General features: G+C 36.2%; 6 protein-coding genes across 8 annotated transcripts; 1 reads left to right on the forward strand and 5 right to left on the reverse strand.

The window, feature by feature from the left end:
• Positions 1–401: 401 nt before the first annotated feature.
• On the reverse strand, positions 402–3,738 carry LOC106398197 (ATP-dependent zinc metalloprotease FTSH 4, mitochondrial). Its single transcript, XM_048756468.1, has 7 exons — positions 3,537–3,738; positions 3,189–3,264; positions 2,831–3,100; positions 2,509–2,745; positions 2,297–2,421; positions 1,750–2,226; positions 402–1,628 (listed from the first exon to the last, which is right to left on the reverse strand). Exons 1-7 carry the CDS (start codon positions 3,561–3,563, stop codon positions 696–698), a joined length of 2,145 nt encoding a protein of 714 aa, XP_048612425.1. The 5' UTR covers positions 3,564–3,738; the 3' UTR covers positions 402–695.
• A 601-nt stretch (positions 3,739–4,339) lies between these two features.
• LOC106397870 (protein IQ-DOMAIN 6) lies at positions 4,340–6,268 on the reverse strand. Its single transcript, XM_013838495.3, has 5 exons — positions 6,005–6,268; positions 5,702–5,920; positions 5,345–5,572; positions 5,135–5,248; positions 4,340–5,055 (listed from the first exon to the last, which is right to left on the reverse strand). The coding sequence occupies exons 1-5, from the start codon at positions 6,068–6,070 to the stop codon at positions 4,492–4,494; spliced, it is 1,191 nt and encodes a 396-aa protein (XP_013693949.1). The 5' UTR covers positions 6,071–6,268; the 3' UTR covers positions 4,340–4,491.
• A 3,183-nt stretch (positions 6,269–9,451) lies between these two features.
• LOC106398196 lies at positions 9,452–9,940 on the reverse strand. Its single transcript, XM_013838785.1, has one exon. The coding sequence runs from the start codon at positions 9,938–9,940 to the stop codon at positions 9,452–9,454; it is 489 nt and encodes a 162-aa protein (XP_013694239.1).
• Positions 9,941–10,231: 291 nt separating this feature from the next.
• On the reverse strand, positions 10,232–13,198 carry LOC106401588 (IQ domain-containing protein IQM4). Its single transcript, XM_013842125.3, has 7 exons — positions 12,875–13,198; positions 12,093–12,580; positions 11,768–11,948; positions 11,584–11,672; positions 11,404–11,491; positions 10,986–11,318; positions 10,232–10,897 (listed from the first exon to the last, which is right to left on the reverse strand). Exons 2-7 carry the CDS (start codon positions 12,575–12,577, stop codon positions 10,499–10,501), a joined length of 1,575 nt encoding a protein of 524 aa, XP_013697579.2. The 5' UTR covers positions 12,578–12,580; positions 12,875–13,198; the 3' UTR covers positions 10,232–10,498.
• Positions 13,199–15,790: 2,592 nt separating this feature from the next.
• On the forward strand, positions 15,791–19,237 carry LOC106402200. The gene is made up of 12 exons (XM_013842888.3): positions 15,791–15,938; positions 16,072–16,176; positions 16,256–16,317; positions 16,615–16,665; positions 16,751–16,777; positions 16,881–16,985; positions 17,168–17,275; positions 17,436–17,507; positions 17,583–17,633; positions 17,822–17,884; positions 17,972–18,247; positions 18,327–19,237. Exons 2-12 carry the CDS (start codon positions 16,089–16,091, stop codon positions 19,041–19,043), a joined length of 1,620 nt encoding a protein of 539 aa, XP_013698342.1. The 5' UTR covers positions 15,791–15,938; positions 16,072–16,088; the 3' UTR covers positions 19,044–19,237.
• A 1,131-nt stretch (positions 19,238–20,368) lies between these two features.
• Positions 20,369–22,275, reverse strand: LOC106397492 (palmitoyltransferase AKR1-like). Of its 3 annotated transcripts, none has more exons than XM_013838079.3 (8): positions 22,030–22,275; positions 21,770–21,888; positions 21,531–21,631; positions 21,207–21,246; positions 21,076–21,135; positions 20,946–20,996; positions 20,793–20,871; positions 20,369–20,682 (listed from the first exon to the last, which is right to left on the reverse strand). In XM_013838079.3, exons 2-8 carry the CDS (start codon positions 21,860–21,862, stop codon positions 20,612–20,614), a joined length of 495 nt encoding a protein of 164 aa, XP_013693533.1. In that variant the 5' UTR covers positions 21,863–21,888; positions 22,030–22,275; the 3' UTR covers positions 20,369–20,611. The 3 variants fall into 3 exon arrangements, with proteins under 3 accessions (XP_013693533.1, XP_013693531.1, XP_013693532.1); XM_013838077.2 differs by having other exon boundaries at positions 21,770–21,951; positions 22,030–22,151; XM_013838078.3 differs by having other exon boundaries at positions 21,770–21,929; positions 22,030–22,126.
• Positions 22,276–23,279: the final 1,004 nt, after the last annotated feature.

A 23,279-nucleotide genomic window follows, 5' to 3' on the forward strand; every position in this document is an offset into this window, starting at 1 on the left:
GCAATTTGCTATGATCTTTGATATAACCTTTTACAGTGATCTTTGCTATGATCTTTGATATAACCTTTTAACCTTGTACAGCCTCGACAGAGGCCTCTTTTACTTTGGCAGATTCATTTTCAAACAATTTGCTATGAACTTGGTCACGAAAGCGTTTGCTCAAAGTCTATCGAACAGTAGTTCTAAGTTCTGACACCGACACCATGAAACAAGAACACAAACTTCGAACGATAGCTGTATGCCCTGTATATAATCTAAACTAAGCTAGCTTCTGCTTTGCTTATAACATACTTGCAAGGACTGGCCTTGAACAGATAACAAAGGAGTTTACTTCGTACTTAGTTTCAGCAAACACAAGTTATCGAGAACAGAGTAATTAACAGAGTTTCAGCAAACGCAAGTCTTCACAAAATCATGTTGTAACCTGAAACTGTACGAGCCAAACTTCTGAGAAGGATCCCACAAGATTCCAAGTACATTAAGACAAACGAACGAGAGAGAAACACACAAAATACCATTTTGTAGCGAGATTCCGTGTGAGATAAAAAAAAAAGACATTTGTAAAATAAAATAAAAAACTTAGATGTTAATCTCATTGCCCTTCATTCTTAATCTCTCACCACTGATTCTAAAATACTCTCAAAATAAAAGAGTTTATTCCCAAATAAAAATTACCCTCCTTTATTTTTTTTTTCTCAAGACCCTACAGGTGCCATGTCTTTACCTTTGGTTGCAGCCGTTGCAGCAGCCGAGGCGGCGGCAGAAGCAGCAGCAGCAGCCGCGGCGGCTGCAGACGCAGCAGGGCTAGGAGTTGACGGAGGAGGAACAGGATGGCTCTGCTGTGCAGCAACCTCTTGACGCTTTTTAATCTGAGGAGAATTGAGATCGGCAAGCAACTCTTTAATCTGCTTCCCAGACATAGTCTCGTTCTGAAGCAAAGCGTTCGCAAGTGCATGCAGCTCTTTATTATAAACCGTGAGGATGTTTCTCGCATTGTTATAAGCCTTCTCCAAAAGAAGCCTCACCTCCCTCTCGATGAGAAGCCTCGTCTCGGTGCTCATGCTCTTCCCATTGTCATCGTAGTTATGCGCCACGAGACCAACCTCTTTGCTCATACCGAACTTGGTAACCATCGCTCGAGCGAGCTTAGTCGCCTGCTCGAGATCGGACGAGGCCCCTGAAGTCACCTCGCTCTCCCCAAAAATCAACTCTTCTGCCACCCTTCCTCCCATGCAAACATCGAGCCGAGCAAGCATCTGTTTCCTAGAAATGCTGGTCTCGTCTTTATCCGGCAGCTGAGAGACCATGCCGAGAGCCATACCGCGTGGCACAATGGTCGCTTTGTGGACTGGAAGAGCGCCTTCCGTGTGGATGGCCACGAGGGCGTGGCCGCCTTCGTGGAAGGCGGTCAGTTTTCTCGACTCCTCGGATATAACTGCAGATTTTCTCTCGCTTCCCATCATGATTCTGTCTTTGGCAAACTCGAGATCAGACATCGTCACGTCTTTTGCACCGTCCATTGCAGCTTTTAGAGCAGCGACGTTGACCAGATTCGCCAAGTCAGCTCCGGAGAATCCAGGTGTTCCTCTAGCTATGATCATTAAATCAACATCTTCAGCCTTAAGTACCTGAAAACACACACAAGAGCCATAAACATTTCTTAAGAACTTTTATTTTAAAAAAATTCATAATTTGGGGGCCTAAGGCGAATGTTTCATTTGGCTTGGCCCATTATAATCTAAAGTTTACCTTTGACATGTGAGACTCAAGAATCTGGCGACGACCTTCGACATCAGGGTTAGGCACAACAATATGGCGATCGAACCTCCCAGGTCTAACCAGGGCCTTATCCAACGACTCAGGGAAGTTTGTAGCCGCGACGACAATAATCCCTTCGTTCTGTTTAAACCCATCCAGCTCGACGAGGAGCTGGTTCAACGTCATCTTCATGTACTGCTGGTCCTTGGGGTTACGGCTTCCTCCAATAGCATCAATTTCGTCGATGAAAATAATACAAGGGGAGCACTTCTTTCCAGCGGCGAAAAGATCTCTCACTCTTCTGGCTCCGACTCCAACAAACATCTCTTCAAACTCGCTGCCACTGCAGGAGAAGAAAGGCACTCCAGCTTCTCCGGCGATGGCCCTTGCTAGCATTGTCTTCCCTGTGCCAGGAGGACCAACGAGCAGGACTCCCTTAGGAAGCTTTCCTCCCAAACGAGTGAATCTCTGTAAATAAAAGGAGAGAAACATTCATATATTGTTACTAGTAAGAAGAAGAGGTGTGAATTAAATTAACCTTGGGGTCACGGAGATAATGCACAATCTCCTCTAGCTCAGCTTTTGCTTCATCAACACCTTTTACATCGGCGAATTTGGTGTTTGAGTCCATACTAGGTTGCACTTCTTCATGCAAACCGAGTCCTAACATATGTTAAAGCGCAGCTAAATTAGTTTAAAAAAAAAAAAAAAAATCATCCAAAACAGCTACTGTATTAGAGAAATGAATACCTTTGCCAATTCCTCGATCCTCGATAAGTGCTCCAGCACCAGAAATAAGCAAAAAGCCAACTGCAATAGTCCGGAAAGTACTCCATAGCTGTTCTTTGAAGCTACTCCTTTCAGTGGATATGGTATGAATCGGTGCAGCAGCAGTTCCGAGAACACCATCTTTTGTTCCTTTTCCTAAGTTTCTAAATGCTGCAAGATCTCCAAAACTCTCTTGCTCCTGAGAAGCACCAGCAATACCTAAGAGACAAAACATTAAACTTGTCGTTACAGAAACCAATATAATGCTATCAATCAATCAACGAGACAGTGCATACACACAAACCTCTTTGCAATGTTCGGACGAGCTCACTGTTATCAAGCCTATCAACTTTAACCAAGGCCTTGATATACTCGGTGAGTGCAGAGGGATTGGAATGCATAGAAGGGCTGCTCTCGAATATTCTGATAACCGCTTCAGGATCGTTTCTGCGGAACAGTTCTCTCAGTTGTGCAACCTCGTTAAACTCATCTCTTTCACGCACTCTCCGAGCAAAGCTACCAACATAGCTCGATTGAAACCTTGAAGAAGCTCCACCACCACCACCTGCTGCAGCTACATAAACAAAAAAAAAAAAAAATCACATTTAACATATCAATATATGCTTCTGGAAAAATAGAAAAAAAAAAAAAAAAAAAAAAACCTCCAATAACTCTTCTAGGAAGAGAAGTATAAGCTCTAACAAGTAAGCTTTTCCATTCCCGTTCATGGCTCGAAACCTGTCATAGATATTAATTAGTAAGCAAAAATCTTCAATAAAAATGAAACTGATTTTGCTTACTGTTGTCTCAACTCAAGACTACACTTTTAGACATTTTCTTGGTTAAATTTCAAATCACAGCAACGAAAGTAGCCATGGATACAACGGAGAGACGTCTATATAAGTTTTCGAGCCTCTAGGGTTTGCAAAAAGATCATCAGCTTGTCCCGTTACACAAACCGATCTAAAATTGACCAAATCCAAAAAAAGAGAGGAAAACCAAAAAAAAACCTTGGTGATGATGCGCCTCCAAGCCATCGATCAATCCAATCAATCTCCTTTTCCCGACCTTGGTTGTGATTGAATGTTTGGAAATCGAACACGAGAACCTCTTTTCTTATTGGGTTCGGAAATAAAAAAAAAAAACCAATTTTGTCTAATCTCAACTCTTGGAACCGGACCGATACACGTGAGAGAGAATTTTGGTAAATGACATAAACGCCATTGGTGATAATACCCAATTATATAAATTTAGTGGGCTTTTTCTTTCGGCCCACACTGGCTTAAATGCTTAAAAGCGCTCTTGGCTTGACAAGTGTTTGGTAGGCTATATATATGTGTTGCAAGAGCTCATCTCTACCGTAACTACAATTTCAGACTATCCCCTGAAATAGAGAAACCACTTCAGCTTGATTTATGGTGTAATTCTCAGCTTCAAGATTGGTCTGTTAAGCTCAGAGCCATCAAATGATTCTATTGGAGATTTGACTTTCAAAGTTTGTAAGGACTTCACAATGATCTAAAAAATTTAGTCAATAACTGATTTTACCACATCATACTTTCGGCTTTCCTAAAATCTCTCAAAGTCCTTAAAAACATTATTCAAAGCCTCAACTTCTGGTTTTCCTTCTTCATGTTTCTTTGGTTTTTTATAAAAGCTAGAATTTGTGGCTTTAGTTTTTTTCTAAAACCACAGCCATAAAAGCCATATCCAATATTTTTGTAAACTCATCAGTTAGTCAAAGTCCTAAACAATCATAGCCCAAGTCTTGACACTACTGATTATAAAAACTGACAGTTTCATGTTTTAATTAAGAGGAAAACAGCAATTTTATATTTAAATTCATGGTAACCAAAAACTCCAATGTAGCTTTAAGAGAAATAAAGAAGGAATTAACATACACAACACACTATCTCACAACACAAAAGACAACAACAAGCTGTTGAAATTTTCCCTCAAAACAATTTAACCTCTTCTTGTAGAAACACCAAAAGGTTTGGAGAAATTAGTAACATAGGAAGGATCCGAGGAGACAGGGCTGCTGGTCTTCAAGTCCCCGGTGAACAATCCAGAGTTGTTCATAAACTGAAACTCATCCATGGACTGCCTGATAACATGGTTAGTCCTTCTCTTAGCCTTTGTTGATTCAGTCATACTCATGTAACTCGGCTTGTTCTTGCTAGAGTTGTCTGAAACAAGTCCAGTGGTTCCCGAAGCAGGTGTGGTTGAACCGGGACTAACATTAAAGTCATAACCAGAACTCGATGATGACATATGAGGAGGAGGTCTTGCAGATACCCGAGTTGTCACATTGTTTCTTCGAACTTTAACAACCTCAGGTGACTTCATATGTTTAGTAGGAGGCGTGGCTGCATCCGTAGCGTCCATAAGTCGAGTCTCCCATGGTCGAGCAGCCATCCAACGCTCCAACCAACTCCACCCCCAACTATTCTTATCAAACTCTTGACTTTTCAGATAGGAGATTGAACTGTTTGTCTTAAGATTTGAGCTAGGAATTGACCTCCATTGCTGCAAAAAAAAAAAAAAAAAAAAATCAAAAATTCAAATTCATAAAAATGAGATGAATAAAGTTGAAAGAGTTAGTTACCTTTTGAGCAAGAGCATAAGCCAAAGCGCGTTCTCTCTTAAAAGCACCATCTTGTCTTTGCTGCAACTTTGTCTTTATATCATCGACCGTTCCTTTCCTATCGCACCAACCTTCCTAAGAGAGTATTATCAAGTTCAAAAACCAACGAATTAAACAATTATTTTTCCAATGCGCGAACAGAGAAAAAAAAGCTGGAAAAGACAAAAAGACCTCGACTTCTTTCAAGAGATCAGATTTGCTTCTGTGCTCATCTAAAAGCTTTTGAACAGCTTGTCCTTGCACAGTCATCCTCACGCGACGAGCTCTCACACGAGCCTGAACTCGAACCAGAGCTTGCATGCACCTTAGAGTCACAGCCGCTTGTTTCCTCACTTGCCTCCCTCTCACTAAAGCTTGTAGCCTCACTATCCCTTTCAACGCCCTCAACGCTCTTCTCGCCTGATAAAACAAACAAAATCAAATCCTCCTAAGTCTCAAAATTGATTGCTCTCTCAGTAACATTCTCTTAAACATTCAAATTAAAAAAAAAAAAAATCATTTTTAATAAACACAAAGCTTTGAACTCACCAAGAAACCACGAAAAGCGGTTTGGATTCTGATAGCAGCCCATTCTTCTCTAACGGCTTTGAAATCTTTAGGAGGAGCCCTGAGCACAGTTGCAACAGCTGCAGAGTAAGAAACCGATTCAGACCGCCCGTGTCGGATTCCCTTCCAAGACGAGGCTAAATCCCCTGAAGGATTCCTCCATAGCTTCCATTTCTTGTTTTTTCCACTATTGCCCTTTTCCTGTAAACAAACAAAATATTCTTAATTAAGCTTTTCATTGAAACGATTGAGAATAAAACTAACAGTTAATTAAGCTCTTCTTACGATTTCATTTTTCTCTGCCTTCTTGAGACCCATAATTGACTTAACCCATTTTCCTGAAGCACCCATCTAGTCGTAGATTGCAAAAAAAGGTTTTGGCTCGAATTCGTAGACAAACAACACCTGAGATTTATTTTTAAGGTTTTTAGTAGAAAGTCTGAGAGGGATAGAGAGAGAGAGAGAGAGTGTGTGTGTGTGGGAGAACGTGAAATTGTGGTGGTAATGGAGGGAGTGGTGGGTTAAAGAGACGTTTTTGAAATTTGAACAAACTTCAAAAATGGACAAGAGAAAAGATTTATTAATTTTTAAAAATTAAAGTATGCTCGACTCTTTAGGCTTTTGTCTCTGGTTGTGTTTCACACTGTACCAGAGTTGCATGCATTAGAAAAATACCATAAAAAGGCACAATATATATATATATATATATATATATATATTCATTTATTTATAGATTAGGCTTTTTGTTCTTCTTTCTTTTCTACAAGACTCACTCATGTAATACCCTGTTTTGTTTTATTGCTATTATTGTTGATGTATCATTGGATTCGAAATTTAAACTCCCAAAAATGTCCCAATCAGATTTAAACACATTATCTTTTATTGTAAAGAAAAAAAAAACACATTCTCTTTCAAAAGCAATGCCCTTTTGGATTTTGTGATTTGTATGAATCACATGACGCATTTAACTACAATTTGAGTAAAATGAACAAGACTGACACCCCAGTTTATCACATAAGAAATTGTTTTAAACATACTGCATTATTTTTAGTGTAAATACTTCATATTTTCTAGTTAATTAGATGGAAAAGATAGATAGAGTGTCTAATTAGATACTCCTTCTGTTCCTTCTGTTCCTGAAAGTATGATTTTTTAGATTTATTTTTTGTTCCAAAATGATAGAATTTCTAAAATTTTAAGGTACTTTTAGTAGTTAATGTTGAAAAGTTGTATACTTTTAAGAAACATTAATTGAAAATATTTGAATTGGTTGAATACTATTGGTTGATATTTATTGGAAATGTATAGTAAAATAAATAATAAATTCAATTGTAAAAAGTTAATTGTTTTCTTAATATACGTGAATACTCTATAAAATTCTTATTTCAGGAACACAAGGAGTATATAACAAAAATAAAGTTGAAAGGTGAATTATTCTAGTACATATTATGATTTATGTCATTAACTAATGTTTTCTCCCAATAAATTTTGAAATAAATTTTGACATCTTATCTAAAATTTATTCATTTTTATCTCTTTTCTATTTTGCATAAGAAAATCATCTCATTTTGACCAAAAAAACTAACATTAGAAAATTTTGCAAGAATAAACCAATATTAGAAGAAGATTGAGATAATTGTGCACACCTTACTAACTTAAAAAAAATCCTAAATCAGCCATCAACATTGAAATTCGACCAGATGAACCAAAGACGATCAAGAGTAGCTTGTAATCCAACCTTGGATCAGCTGGGAGATCAGCTTGCGATGTGGATGAGGTCTTCTTATCCAAAAACGCACCAATTTAATAGTTGTCAAAGGGTCAAATTAGCATACTAAAAAGATCTAAAAAAGTTTAAAGAGACTAAAAGTCCAAGCCAAGTCGTGGATGTATTGTTGAATAACGTAGAATGATTGAGATCTGAGAGTGTCAAAATGGATAAAAATTAATGGATAATCCAACCATGGATAGGCAGAAAATTTGGGTACAAATGGAGTAATGGATAAAATGGGTTAATTGACTTAATGGATTGGATTAAAATGGTTTGGATTGTACTTCCTCCGTTCTTAAAAAATAGATTTTTTAGTGTTTTCACACATATTAAGAAAACACTTGAAATCATAAATTTCTTGATTTATATAATTTTCAATTTTCAACAACTTTTAACCAATAGTAATCTAATAAAACCAATTAATTTTCTTAAAGTTTGCGATTTTCTCATAGAAAACATAAAATATACATCCTTTTGAAACAAAATATTTTTCCAAAACATTGATCTTTTAGGGACGGAGGTAGTAATGGGTAAGAGCATCTCCAACTCACCTCAATATTTGCCTTTATAATAGCATTTAGAGGTAAAATCACTCCAACCCTACTATATTTCTTTCTCTAAAATAGAGATTGCTATTTTCACCTCTATATTTAGAGGAAAAAATAACATTTCTCTATAATAGAGGCATATTTTTTTATTCACAAAATTATCCTTTAACTTTTTACTTTAACAATTATAACCAAAATAAATATTTTTAGTGAAAATGTATTGTTTATATAAATATATAATCATACTTTTATTTACATAATAGTTTCTATAAAAATATTCAGGGTAAATAATATCATAATTTTATGAAGATTAAACTAAATTGGGTTGGTTTTCAACTTTCACCTAAAATAGGGAAACACATTGGAAATGGTCTAATGAGTTAACCATAACCATAACCAAACCAATAAAAGTTTACAACAAACAAAAACTTAAATCAAATATATAAACAAAAATAACAAAACCAAATTTCTAAACCAATTTAATACACCAAACTTTATTTATTTTCTGATACATATAATTAAATGTTAATAAACTAAAGCTAACCAAATTCTCACACACACATATATATATATATATATATGTATATATTATGTTGGCTTTTTATTAAACCATAAACTCGTGTTTTCCCCCCCAAAACCATAAAATCAAATTTCTCTCCAAAACCATAAAATTGTGTTTTTTCGTCAAAATCGTAAAATCAAGTTTTAAGGCCAAAACCGCAAATTCGAGTTTTCCCACCAAAACCGCAAAATCGAATTTTTCCGCCAAAATCACAAAATCGTGTTTTTCCGCCAACCGAAAAAAAAACATGTTTTCTCGCCAAAATCACAAAATAAAATTTTTCAGCCAAAACCGTAAAATCGTTTTTTCCTGCCAAAATGTCTTTTGCTTAATAATTATTTCTTTTTTTGTAAAACATAATAACCATTTAAACTATAAAATCATTGTTAATGGGTTAACCATTAAAACCATTAACTCATTAATTTAAATGAGTTATTGATTGACCCAGTCCATTTGACAAATGGATTGGTTTTATGACTTTATCCATTACCCATATAAGCTTTATGGTCTGGGTTGGGTTGGTTTACCCACTTTGACACCCATAAGAATGATGCATTCACATTTTTATAATTTTTTTTTTGAATAGAATGTTAAATTTATTCAAAGAAAAACTTTTTTACATCATGTGCGTAACTTTTGTGTTTAAAACTGGAAAGAAATAACTCTTATAGCTAAAACCAGAACAACCCAAAACCTTGGGAGTTTATGCTTGTGAAGCAAACCAAAGCTGCAGAAGCACTCCGAGTATTTGATTTCCAGTACCCGGGATGGACAGACATTTGTTCTTTACTTGACGATCAATGAATTTGACCAGGGAAGCACTAGGAGTAGGGGTTGAGCCATGACGTCTCTCATTCCTTTCCCGCCAAAGCGAGTGTAGTGAGGTTTGAAAGACAACTCGAACCAGAAATCGGACCCTGCAGTCCAAAGTGTTGCTTACAAGCAGAGAAAGGATGCCAGTTTGTACTGAAGTGCGTTCCTAGAAGCCCTCTTGTTAATTTAGTCCACACTGCTGCTGTGAACACACACTCGAAAAATAAATAATTGCGGATTTCAATACCATGTTGACAGAAGATACAAGCTGGATCAATGCTTGAGCTCCATGTGATCATACGATCCCCAGTTGTCAACCTGTTATGCAGAGCCAACCATGTGCAGAAAGCATACTTTGATGTGGCTTGTTGAAACCAAATCCCCGTGTGCCAATTAACTATAGGAGCAGCTTGGCGAATGAGATGCCATGTTCTCTTTGTGCTAACCAAGTTTTTATAAGTCCCTTCTTTTTGTTTCCACAGAGGAGTGTCCTCTGCATCAACAACCTTTAACCGCTGATTCTCCATGACTGCCTCAATCTGATTCCTGCCTCAATCTGATTCAATACATCAACTCGGTGAGCCCTTTTTCGTCTGTTGAATACAGATGCCACTGATGCTGTAGCTCTAATACCCATATCAATACAACCTCGTGGCCCTACTACATCATAGAGACTCCCCATATCTGACCAGTTATGATACCAAAAGGATGTAGATTTTGGGATACTATGTAAGAGTTTTGTTATTTGATCAGTTTTTCAGATGGAAGACGACTGAAGGTTCTCTTTATCAAACAAAAAGCTGTTGAGAGTCAACTAATTAATCAACATTCTTAAATAATAAATTCAGCCTTTAGATCAAAGATTACACAAAGTTCTACTAATAAGAACTTCAATTTACAGCCTTGCGGATTTACCAAACCAAGGATCCACTACAAATACAAAATGGGAGCTAAAAGGAAATAAACTTTTATTTGACATGAATTAAAGAACAAAGGAGGTGAGAATTATAAAGCCGTTTCTCACACCTTACTAACTTAGAAGTCACAAGACTCGCTTATTGGTGAATCTATTTAACAGCAAAAGCCTAGCAGTTTACCTGAACTCTAGGGCTTGGTATTCCCATGTATGCTAAGCGTGGAGAGACTCTTACTCTAGGACTAGGCCTTGGTGAAGGAATAGGACCGTATGGTGAGGGGAAACGTGCAGAAGCAGGCGAAATCCGAGGAGACAAGCTGACTTGTTCAAATGCTTGTGACTGCAGCTCCATGGGATAATCTCTAACACACCCAATTCTTGGACCAACTCCACTGTTCCATTTGCAAGATAGCCTCTTCGACAGCTCGAACACCGGTCTTTGTGTCTCTTTCTCTTCTTCTTCTTTGTCCTCTGAAATGTCGGTTTCCACATGTTTATTTTCTGTTTCATCTTCTTTTGTTTCTTCTTCGTATTTGAATGACGAATATTCCTCGTTCACAGTGCACCTCTACATTCAGATTTATAGCTTAGTGAATACAGATCATTCTTCAGATTTATTAGCATTTATTATGTGACAGAGATTTTGTTTTCTTTACCTTAACATTGGTGAGATCAACATTGTTCTCTTCCAGGAAACTTATGAACTCCTTGAAGTTGTCTTCTGTTGGTAGGTAGTGTCCACTGTATGGCCATATAGCCTCGAGAACACCTTCGCGGGCGACCAATCTGCCTGCAGCGGTTGTGGCACCGCCAGATAAAAAACTAGAGTGCTGGAAAACGCCTTTCTTCTTCTGACCAACGTACAAGGTTCTAGTGGTGCTAAGTACGAAGATCGTCTTGGATTCCTCTGTTGAAGTGATCAGAGTCATGTTCTGTTTGTACATTAGTCTCCCATCCTCTACTATCACCTCGTATGCTTCTCTCTCCATCTACAAGACAAACGTTTAATGAGTTAGAAGAAGGTTAGGTATGCTGTACTATTGTAGGTGAAACCAAAAAAAAAAATAAACTCACAGGCCCGAGATATTTAATACACTGTTTTTGTAGAACACTTCTTGGGTGGTGTTCAAGATTTACGTCTTTTCCATCGCCAACGTCCAACCTTTAGTTTCAAGTAATAGGAAACATAGTTTAGAACATATCCATAACTATAGAAAGAGATAAAAAAAGAGTGTGATGTAGTCTAGGACTGACCAGTAGAAGAATGGTTGTGCACTCATGCTTGCTGACCAGACATCGTAATAGAAGTGCAAGTTGTGTCCATAACGATGGCGTGGGTCAATCTGTAAACGCAGAAAAGACACAATTTTAGATTAAATCCAGAAAAGGTTGAAGATTTGTTTCATTTCAAGAGAGATATATTTTTGTCGAGACTTACAGCTTCAAGCCAATGCTGAAGAGCTAACTTCTGAGCTTTTTCATCTTTTGACAAGCCTTTTCCAACCTTAGCAGCTCGTGTTCTAGCTCGTGCCCACTTCGAAACAGCGGTTTCATGTTTCTCCTCTTCGAAGAAGGAAACCGAGCTCAGTTTCAGAGCTGCAGAATCCAAAGTCTTCCACCTATTTAAACAATTAAAAAAAAAAAATCAACAGTTCAAAACACATTTTACTAACTAATGTAGCGGAAGCTAAGATAAAAACAAATATTCTTACTAATTAATGCAGATAGAATATTTCTAAATGGAAGATCCTCAAATGACTCACCAGAGCTCTTCAACCACAACCGCGCAATCCGCTAGATTCCTTCTTGTCCGGTAACTCTTGTACACCTTTTGTAGCGTAGTTGCAGCTGCGTCAAGCTCGGTGATCGGTCTTGGTGAGAAGAACACAAAAGGCTTAGGGGGAGTAATCGTGGGTTTCGTTATTTGGATTCTCTCGCAGGTTCTTCCGTTCAAACTGTTGCGTTTAGACTTCTTCACGTCCACAATCTGATCATCTGCCTGGTTCGTCGTTGGCTCAGTCTTCTTGGCTTCTGTTGGAATCTCCCAGCTGTTGAAGCTCAAAGACCTCTCCATACCGGCGGCCTTAGGAGAGTTTTCTGGCGCCTCACTCTTGAAACTGTTGGTTCTTGATGTCAAGCCGAAGGATCTGATTCCAAGAAAACTCTCGACAGGGTTCTTGAAACTGAAGAACTGGTTTGACAAAACTTCTTTACAAGCAGACACGAGAAGTGAAAGAGAAAGTCCCATTACCTGCACGCACGCAGTCGAATCAGATCAATATCAAACGTTGACAAACGAATCTTTCTCTAAAGTAATCAACCACCAACAACTTTCATTAATATATTATTTTTTTACTGAGGTCACTAATATCATCACCAACTCAATTATTGGTGCCGGCGATAGAGATAAATAAAATCATCTTATCCAGACATTCCAACAACCTTACTAAGAAAAATCCAAACACTATGGACACAGCAAGATGCAAACATTACGAATCTTTTAATCTTTCAGAAGAAAATTTAATAATCAGGATATCTAACGTACCTCAAGATTTGCAGAGATACACCAAGAACAAGAAAACTCGTTACCAAAGACTAAAAAAAGTCAAGTTCTGTTCTCTCTCTCTCTCTCTGTCTTCTACTCTCTAGAGAAAACAAAATGAATACGACTTCCAAGTAGAAGAGTAATAGCTCTATATATACGCAGTTGGATATGCGTAGTAGTGTGTAGTTAGTTGACGAGTATTAAATGGGGTAAAAAAGACTAAAAGTAGAGTCTTTGTTTTACAAATTGTTGAATATGAGAAAAAGCTTATAGTGAAGAAGATTCAAAGATGGTGCGTCTGAAAAACATATTAGTTTTAAAATCATATTATAGGAACGAAGATTTCATTTGTTTGTTAACCCATTGTATTGTTACTTTTCCTTAACAAAATGACAAAAACATGATAGAAAACGGAGTAGAGGCCACACAGGGAAACCCACAGGGGACGCAGGGTAATTCAATGGTAGCTTCGCCGAATTTATTATTTAGAAAAGGACAATTTATTTTGACCAAGAAAAAGAAAAGGACAATTTATTAGTCTACAGTTTACTTTTTTTTGGATTTAGGGACCGCTTTGGAGACAGCTTCGGGCGGTTGGTAACGGTTGTGGGCGTCTGGCAACAATTGCTCAAATCGCTCTAAACCGATTCAAACCGCTCTAAACCTCATAAATTCAAAAGTTGGTTCCAACTAATGTTTGCGGTTGCAGATGGTTGCGGGAAGATAAATTTTTCTTTTTTTCAAAACAATATAAATACAAAAATAAAAAAATTCAATAAAAATTTTAAATTGAAATTATAAAAATACAAAAATATATCTATCATACTTTAATTAATATTATAAAATTTTAAAATAAAAATATTTTTTTATAATGTTTAAAAATTTAAATCTATAACTTTCTAAATATAATTTTTATATTTACTATAATATTATGATTTTTAATATTTTTATAATTATATAAAATGTAAATATTGTTAATTTATTATTTAACCGCTGCTGCATTTGGTAGTTAACCAGTCATAAATATCCCGCAAACACACCAATTTCTAATCGCAGAACCAGTCGTACAAATCTCTTAAAACCGCTAGAAACCGCAACCACCTACATCCGCAAACTTCCGCAACTGCAACTGATGCGTTTAAATCAGTCAGACCCTTAGTAGTTTCTATCAAATCTTACCTGAATTGGCAATAAAATCTATATCAAGGCAGAAATTATGTATAAAAATATTTGGATTACCTTTAGGCTTTAGCCTCTAGGGGTTCAGTAAACATTAAATAACACATACACTGCTTTAAAATCTTATACTTATTTCAATAAATGAAATATTATTCATTGTTTATTAAAATTTATCAAATATTTATTACTTTTTTACATAATTTTAGTCTACGTTGCACGAAAACTTCATCGGACGTCCGCTTCCGCTTCGGAACCGGAATCAAAATCGGAACCTTGTGGAAGCTTACAGAATCTCGCTTCCAAAACGCTTCTAAAATATTCTTTTTAAAAACATGTTAAAAGCTTATGATTCCGTTTTGGAATCACGCTTCCATTCCTTATAAAAAAAATACAGTGTCTTATATCAATAAAAATATAAAATTATAGTTTTAATTAATATAAAATCCAAATTTTAATAGTATTGAATAGAGAGAATTGAAATATACAAATATTAAAATTAACACTATAAATTATCTTTATGCATTGAGGTTTTTATTAAAGATAATCATATATTCAAATATATTATGTCAATTAATTATAAAGTATTAAAAATAATTAATATAATAATTTATTTTAAATTTAGTTTATGTGTATTTTCACAGTTTTAATATGAAATCATTTCGAAATTATTATAAATGAATAAATGCTTTATTTTAAATTTAAATCATATAATTTTTAGTTCTAGATTTTTAATAATCTTATGTATGTATATATATATGGATATGCGGTCACAAATAATGGGCTTTAATTATGTAAGTAAAAGAGTAAATAAAAAGAAGTAAAAATATGATGTCAAGTGGTATATAACCCAGGTTAAGGGGTGTCAGGCATAAGGAAAATAGCCATCAGAGCTGATGAATTTCTAATGTTTAATTCGTAACAAACTTATTTCTTATATTGAAGGTGTGTTAGGTTCATGGGTCTGCCTCTGTTCCAACATGTACCCGCTTCCTAATTTTTTTTAAAATCTCGTTTCCGCTTCCGCGTATCCGCTTCCGTTTTCATGTAAAATAGATTTTAGTCACTTAATATTAGATAAAGTTCATGGAAATGAAAAATATCAAATTCAAAAATATAAAATAAACAGTCTATCAGTTAAACTTGCTTTGTGCTTGAGCCAAAAAAGAAACATGAATCTTCTTGAACCTGGACATTTTTAGGAGATATGTAGTTTCCTGGAGTTGCTAAAAAAATGTAGTTTCCTGGAAATCTTTTTGGTGGCTTGATAGATGCTGATATCACCCATGAACTAAATATGAAAAATTGGAGTTTGAATGCAAAAGATTTCAAATAAGATAATTATGAAAAATGTTGGTGCATGATATGACGTTTTTAATGTCTTGTAGATGATCTAATATTTCTCCTGGCTTTTGTCTTCGGAGTCTTGATAACTTATGGCTTTGTAATGAACTATGTACCCTTACTTCTAAAAAGAAGAAGAAAAAAATCTGTTTATTACATTAATTTTCTATTCAAAAATGAAATAATAAGTGGATTTACTCCAAAAATGAAATAATCATATTCCCTATTCTATTTGTACTTATTATTCGTAAACTAGAATAGTAGCAAAACTCAGTTCCATTTCAGAAAATCAATTTTGAAGTTGCACATCATATTGTAGGTTTGGTAAGTTCACCAAATGTTATGGAGGTGCAACTCGACCAAAAGACATATCAGTGGTTTCATAAATGGAAAAAGTTGAAAATATAGGGGCAAAAATACAATAAACTGAAAATCGAAAGAAAAAAAGAAAAGAGAAGAAAAGAAAAGTGTTTCCGTTTCTCGTTGTGCATCTCTCCTCCTCCTTATCGCTATCGCATCTTTTCTAACTCCGTCTCCCATTCAGGTCCGATTCATCGCTAACTATATTTCCGTAAAATTTACAGTTGTCAACTATTGAGTATTTTCTTTTGCTCTGTTTGATTGGATTCTCCAAATTTGCAATCCAATTTACTAAAATAATTTTTGGTCTTGTGAAGATACGGTGTGTGATATAATGTCTTCTGCTACTGAAACCGTAGAAGAGCAGCAAAAGCTTCAGATTTATCCGACGTCTAAAGCTGGTGTTTCCCCCTTTTGGCGAGGTTCTTAAAGCGTAACTATTTAGCTGATTTTGCAAATGGCAATTGCTCCTTGTATTTAAACTGTTTTCTTGTCTTTCAGACAAGTATGAAAGAGATGCTAAAAAGTATTGGGATATATTTTACAAGCATCATGGAGATAGAGTAAGCCCCCTTTTTATTTTTATTTTTATAGTTCATTTCTATCTCAATTCACATGTAACTGAACTAAATAGCTAGAGATTGTTTTGTACTATAAGACTACAACATTGGTTGATTTTGGTGTCTGAAGATTAAAATGACCTTCCAAATCTTTAAAGGTCTCAAGATCTGAAATTGGTGATTATTGATATGTTTGAGGGCATTGCTTTGTTTGTATGTTTTGAGCTAACGCGAGTGTGAGCTCACTGTGCAAGTGATATTACTGTCGTTTACTTGACATTCTCTTGTTTTTTTTATCAGTTTTTTAAAGACCGGCACTATTTGGACAAGGAATGGAACAGCTATTTTTCTGTGAGTAGTAAAGCCAATTCTTCTGGTATCTGCTCCATTACCTATTCTAGTCCTGAGTTTGTATTATTCTCCTTTTTTTCTTCAGGCTAGTGGAGAAAAGGTCATTCTTGAGGTAATCACGAATCCTCAAGCTATTCCTAATATAAATCCTAAATGGCTAGATAAAGAGCTTTTGTAGAATAGTATTCTGAGCAATTCTGGTCTTGATTTTGCAGGTTGGATGTGGAGCGGGAAACACCATCTTTCCGCTGATTGCTACATATCCACACATATTTGTTTACGCTTGTGATTTTTCACCACGCGCTGTTGACTTGGTCAAGGTCGGTCTTCATTCCTCGTTTTATGTTTTTGCTTTTCTTTCATTGATTTCTCTTTGCTAGTGAGGTCAATGATGTAAGCTTTTAAACGTATTAAATGGTGTACGGTTTGACGTATGCTTCACAATTTTTTTTGTTTACTGGCATATGTTGAAACTTGATCAGAGAGTGTCATGTAACTTCAGGCTCATGAAGAATACACAGAGACGCGCGTGTGTGCATTTGCTTCCGACTTGACCGGGGATGACCTTGACAAGCATATTTCTCCATCTTCAGTTGACATTGTGACCATGGTAATTTCATAACAAAAATATAGTATATTACTGTGTTATTTATTTACTAGCTAGAATTTTATATTCTTTATAGATATCTTAATTGATTGACTATCTTTTTTGTTTCTTAGAGCCTTTTCCTTTCTCATCATGAACTATTTACATCTCATGTGTTGAGCAGATATTTGTTTTATCTGCGGTATCCCCAGAGAAGATGCCCTTCGTATTGCAGAACATCAAGAGAGTACTTAAGGTATCAATCAAATTTGTTCTAATCCCCAGAGAAGATGCCCTTCCTTTACCATCTTGTTGTTCTTTTGTTTTTCAGCCAAATGGGTGTATACTCTTCCGTGACTATGCTGTTGGTGATCTTGCTCAGGTTTGATCCCTTTTAGTTATTTCCATCGTTGTATTATTGAAATTCAGCAAAAACACTGATCAATACATCATAAATTGTATAAACATTGGAACGTTACGTTACAAGAGAATTATTAAATTTGTAGTCTGGCTTTACCTTTTGAGAAGAACAATCAGTTTTTTTATGTGTTTTAGTGTATGTTTTAACAGGAAAGGTTTTCTGGGAAGGATCAGAAGATTAGCGACAATTTTTATGTCAGAGGCGATGGCACTGTAAGTTCTTTCCTTCCTTTTCTCTTTTAAAGTATGCATTTATTTATTTTTGGCAGAACTGTGACGATTTTTTACCTCTCTACGCAGCGTGCATTCTACTTCTCTAATGAGTTCTTAGAAACTCTGTTTGGGAAGGAAGGTTTTGAAGTTGAAGAGATTGGTGTTTGCTGCAAACAAGTTGAGAATCGTTCGCGAGAACTGGTCATGAATCGTCGCTGGGTCCAAGCTACTTTCCGTCTATCAAACGGCACTAAAAACCCATCTGAGGAGCAAGAAAGAAAAGAGATTGTTGATAGTACCGACATTGACATATCCGATGGTCTTGCAATGGAAATGTTCGGAGCCTCCCCATCTACTCATGATGTAAAGTAATCTCATTGGTTTCACATATTTTGTCCAAAACTTGTAAAGTTCTCATCTCTCTTTTTTGTTCTATGGATAGATGAGCGAGTTTAAGCTAAGGGACTCTGCTTTCAAAATCAAACTTCTGTCCAAAGAGTATCAACACACTTGCAAATCCACGGGGTTGATGCTATGGGAGTCAGCTCGGTTCATGGCCTCTGTTCTCGACAGGAACCCAAACATTGTTTCAGGAAAACGGGTGTTGGAATTGGGCTGTGGCTGCACAGGGATTTGCTCCATGGTAGCCGCCAGATCAGCTGACCTCGTAGTAGCTACCGATGCAGACACAAAGGCACTTGCACTACTAACGGAGAACATCGCAACGAATCTCGAATCTTCTCTACTTGAGAAACTGAAAACAGGTGTGCTTGAATGGGGAAACAGAGAGCATATAGAAGGCATCAAAAGTTTAGCTTCTTGTGGAGGGTTTGAAGTTATCATTGGGACAGATGTTACCTATGTAGCTGAAGCCATTATACCTTTGTTTGAAACTGCAAAAGAGTTGATGTTGCGGAAAGTGGGAGAGGTTCAGGAGGAGAAGCCAGCGTTGATTCTGTGCCATGTTTTCAGAAGGGTTGATGAGCCTTCTCTCTTGTCAGCTGCGTCTAAGTTTGGGTTCAAGCTTGTGGACAGATGGGCTATGAATTCGAAGGAATCTCCTGTTGGGAACATCGTTGACCGTTGGTTTTACGAAAATGATTTGGTCGCGGAGATCCCTAGTTCGGCTTTGCATATTCTCTACTTTCAGATGGAGTAGCCTTGGAGATTTGATAAGCCAAGTTCTTATGATTTTTCTCCTGGAATCTCGATCAATTGAGTTTTTCTATATAATTTTCATTAGTGAGTGGATTGCGTTGGCTGATCTTGTTTTGTTATCTTGCAAGAATCTGGCCTCTTTTAAGAAGGTGCCAGTAGAATTACAGGGAATATATTGCACTGAATTTTCGAAGATTTTTGTTTTTGACATATAATTTCCATTTTCCAAAAATCAACCATGAAGTTACATGGGATTGTATCCAGTGCATTGTTCTAAAATTCGGTCAATGCGGGAGTATAAAAGCTGTAGATACGCTGAACGGGCAGTCATTGTACCGTTTCTACCTATACGGTTTGATCGTAAACCGGTTGAGTCGACTATAGTTTTCTTTAATTATGACATGCACATATTGTCTAATCCGTAGTTAAATATAAAAGTCAAGTTAAAGATAACGGCAACGTTTGAATGCTTCCTTTAGCGCATTTGTTAAACTTAATTTTATGCAGAAAATATATGAGACACATCACATCCTTATTAATTCTAAGACAAAATCAGCCAAATAAAAATTAAAAATTTGCTTAATTTGGTATATATACAATAGCTTTTACCTTTATATCATATATAATCAGCATATATTAAAATTTTCAAAAGAAAATATTCACCGTATATACCCCGCATAAACTCTAATATACGAGGTATACCCGGTGAATACCCCGTTTATACACTATACGGTAGACTAGCGTATAACGTATTTTAGAACACTGATCCAATGTGCTCCAATAGAAAGAGGCTCTAAGCATATACTTTAGCCTTGCCAAATCATTTGCATGTGTATTTGTGATTAAGAATGGTATAACCAAATTTGGTAGCGTTCTCTCTTGGCATGATGCATAACCATTGTAAGATACATGGGCAGGGGATAAGTACTGTGAATTACTCTAGTTGGTGAAGTAACATAAATGGTCGCGTGACCATGTACTTGCTTTAAATTCAGGAGAAAAGTGATGTTTGTAATTGAGTGCCAAAAAGTAGTGTACTTGTTTAAAAATTCAGTAGCTGAACTTTAGAATATAAACTAAATATTTCGGGTCGGCTGGACCGGATTCAAATATTCACTGGCTTTGTGGGATGGGCAGATGAAGATTCCTCCGGGTTATTCACCAAAACAGGAGGACACATGTTCCAGAAATGCTGCTTCAAAACTTAAACCCCTTTATGATCTCAAATAAGCATCGAGACAATGGTTATTGAAGTTCCGTACTCCCTACCTTAACTTGTTTGAGATTTGTTCAATTACAATGTGTGACACTTGTTTTCTTGAAAACTATTGATAATGTGTTTCTCTGTATATGTTGCGATATTGTAATTGTTGACAACAGTGACAGCGGATAACACATAGAGAAGACTTACAAGAGTGGAAGAAGCCGACGTTTCAAAGTTCACACAAGACGAGAAATTGCATACAGAATGTCAATATTGATGTCTTACAAGCAAATTCATGACCCTTGATTTGCCCTTTACAGACTTTTGAGGAAAGATTTGTAACTCTGCCTTGAATTCAATTCATACTAAGTCGACTTCATCTTTTCCCGCATCTTATATTGCAGTGTTGCAGGAGCACAATCTAGTGGTGTTTCTCCTGGTGACAGGTAACAAGTTATTCAGACAAAAACAAGAGCAATTGTTCCCATGTGGAAGAAAAGTTTTCACAAGAAAAATGAAGACAAGTGTGTGTCACATGAGAAGTACCTTGTGCATTTTTGTAGTCAAGGCTGGCTCCATGTTCCATTAACATCAACGCAATATCAGTTTGGTTGAACAGAACCGCCTGTGGAAAGCAAAGCATTATGTAATTACCCACGCAAATCGATCACACAAGTGGCCAAGAGAGAGAGAGATTACCAGATGAAGCACTGACATTCCCTGCTTGTCATGGTAATTTGCGTCCACGCCCTGAAATTTTTAATAGTTTTAGTCTCTCTGTATTTGTGAGTTATATCACACAGTTGCTGAATTGGACAAGGAGTATTACCTCACTCAGAAGCTTTTTCACACCAGCAGTGTCACCATTCTTAATTGCTTCTCTTAATCCCTTTTTCAAAACCAAATAAGATGAGATTGAAAATATGATTTATCTCATGAAAATGAGATGTAAATAGTTACCTCCCCAGTGACTTCATAGTCTTTTTGGGGCTTGTCTGGTCTGCGAATTTCAACAGCTTTAATTACTAGAAAGATATAGAAAAATCAGTGTAACAGAATGTTCTAATCCTAGAAGCAACAAAGAAGACCGGATGCAAGTTTTCTACACAACTAATCACTCATAAAAATATGAAATGCAAGAGCAAACTCAGTTTCATATTTGATTCAACTAATCAAGTAAAATCTATATGCAAAAATGTACTTACAAGTATCTAAAGCGCTTATGGAGTAATCTTTATGTGAAAACCTTGTAATGAATACTATAAGTAAATTCTTCAAACAGACCTAGCATTGGTGCTGGAAGTGGAACCTTTACTTTTAGCTGAAGTGTCAGACTTTGGTTTGGGATCTGACTGAGGAAGAGCCATAGGAGGAGCCCGTGTAGCCTGTTGTTCCAAAAGGGAGGAACATATTATAGATAAGAAGAGTAAGCAAGAAAACTCTCTCTCTCTCGCATGAACTTAAATCAAGAACAGAGAACAACACTCCATAAGCCCAACTCAGTGCATTGAAATTTGTATTACCTGTGGGTTAGAGGTTTTGGGTGGAGCAACAACACAGATGCAAAGAGGCATACCACACTTGCATTCCACTGCTTCACTATCTCCGGGGCCCATCTCGAAATTACTTGAGTTATTATTGCCTGTGTGAATCATATTGCTCTCCCAAAATCAAGATTACATACTTCATTTTAATCAAAACAAATCTGATATCAAAATGAAATCACAAGAGTTAAACCATTCCAAAGGAAATCAAAGAAAATACAATCGGAGGATTAGCGAACCTGATGGTTGAGGGAAGTTGAGACAGACAGGGCACACGAAGCGATCTAGAGAAGTCAAGAGAAGGAAATAAAAGAACACAAACTACATTTTCTTTCCCTTTAATCTTTTTTGGTTATTATATTTTCGGCCCCATATGTTTACAATACTTACAAAATATCCTTACTACATTTATGCTTTCCTTGGGGTTCCATTGGAAAATAAAAGTATGAATACATTTTTAGTTTTATACCCAGCAGTTATTGCGCTAATGTATAAATTTTGGCACATAGTAAAATAGATAAATAAGAAATTTCTCTCGTTTTCTTTGCTAGGCAATTCTAGATCTAACGAATTAACTAACGACCTTAATCAAAAAATTTATCAACAAACGGATTCTAAAAAACGAGATATAGAGAGCTTTGCAAGATTAGAGAGAGCTTGGGAAAAACAAATATACATGATCGGTGCATAAAAGTTACTTTACCAAAAGTGTGGGCCACAATGTGTGGCACCTAGTAGAAAAGGTTGAAGGTCAGCTCAACGATGATGGCACCGTCAACTTCTACTATGATACAAAACACAACCTCAACTTCTGCTTCAATTTTTTTTTTAAAATATCAGAAAAACTCATAAACATGATATCATTTTGCTCGTAAAAAGCTAAAAAGTAGATAGTATTTTTTTGGACACTAAAAAAGTAGATAGTATTGTATATAATCTCTTTTGTTGTATAAGTTCTAGTGGGAGTAGTGGTGGACTAGCCATTTTTTTGGAATGAAGAGGTTAAGATTCACTTTTTAGGAACCCTTCGCTTCATTGTTATAAAATGTAATTATGTATGTTGAAGATGACAATAAAACATTTTACTAATCCACTCTTAAAGTTTATGCATGCTCGTGGCAAAAGCTAATTGATATATTTGTAGCAGGATTGTGCCAGTACAAACCAAGGCTATTGATAGGAGATCTCAATGACATTGTAGTACCATAAGCTCTTTCTTTCTGAACGGTCTAGCATCAGCTCTTTCTGAAGTCTTCTTTGATGGCCAGGAAAATGTAGTTGTGTGGATTTCAATGTGTTTGTCATGCACTGTAAAATTCTAAACTAATTATAACACCACATTAGTAGATTATAACATTAAAAGGATTTATAAATTCCTTCATGCGCAAGCTAACCATCTAATGTTGGGGTTAAATTATTGTTTTAACAATTTTGAACGTTCAAAGGAAATCACATTAATGTTGTCTTTTCTAACGAAATAAGAGAGTTG

Source organism: Brassica napus, chromosome C4 (assembly GCF_020379485.1).
Source record: "Brassica napus cultivar Da-Ae chromosome C4, Da-Ae, whole genome shotgun sequence".
Classification (NCBI taxonomy): Eukaryota; Viridiplantae; Streptophyta; class Magnoliopsida; order Brassicales; family Brassicaceae; genus Brassica; species Brassica napus.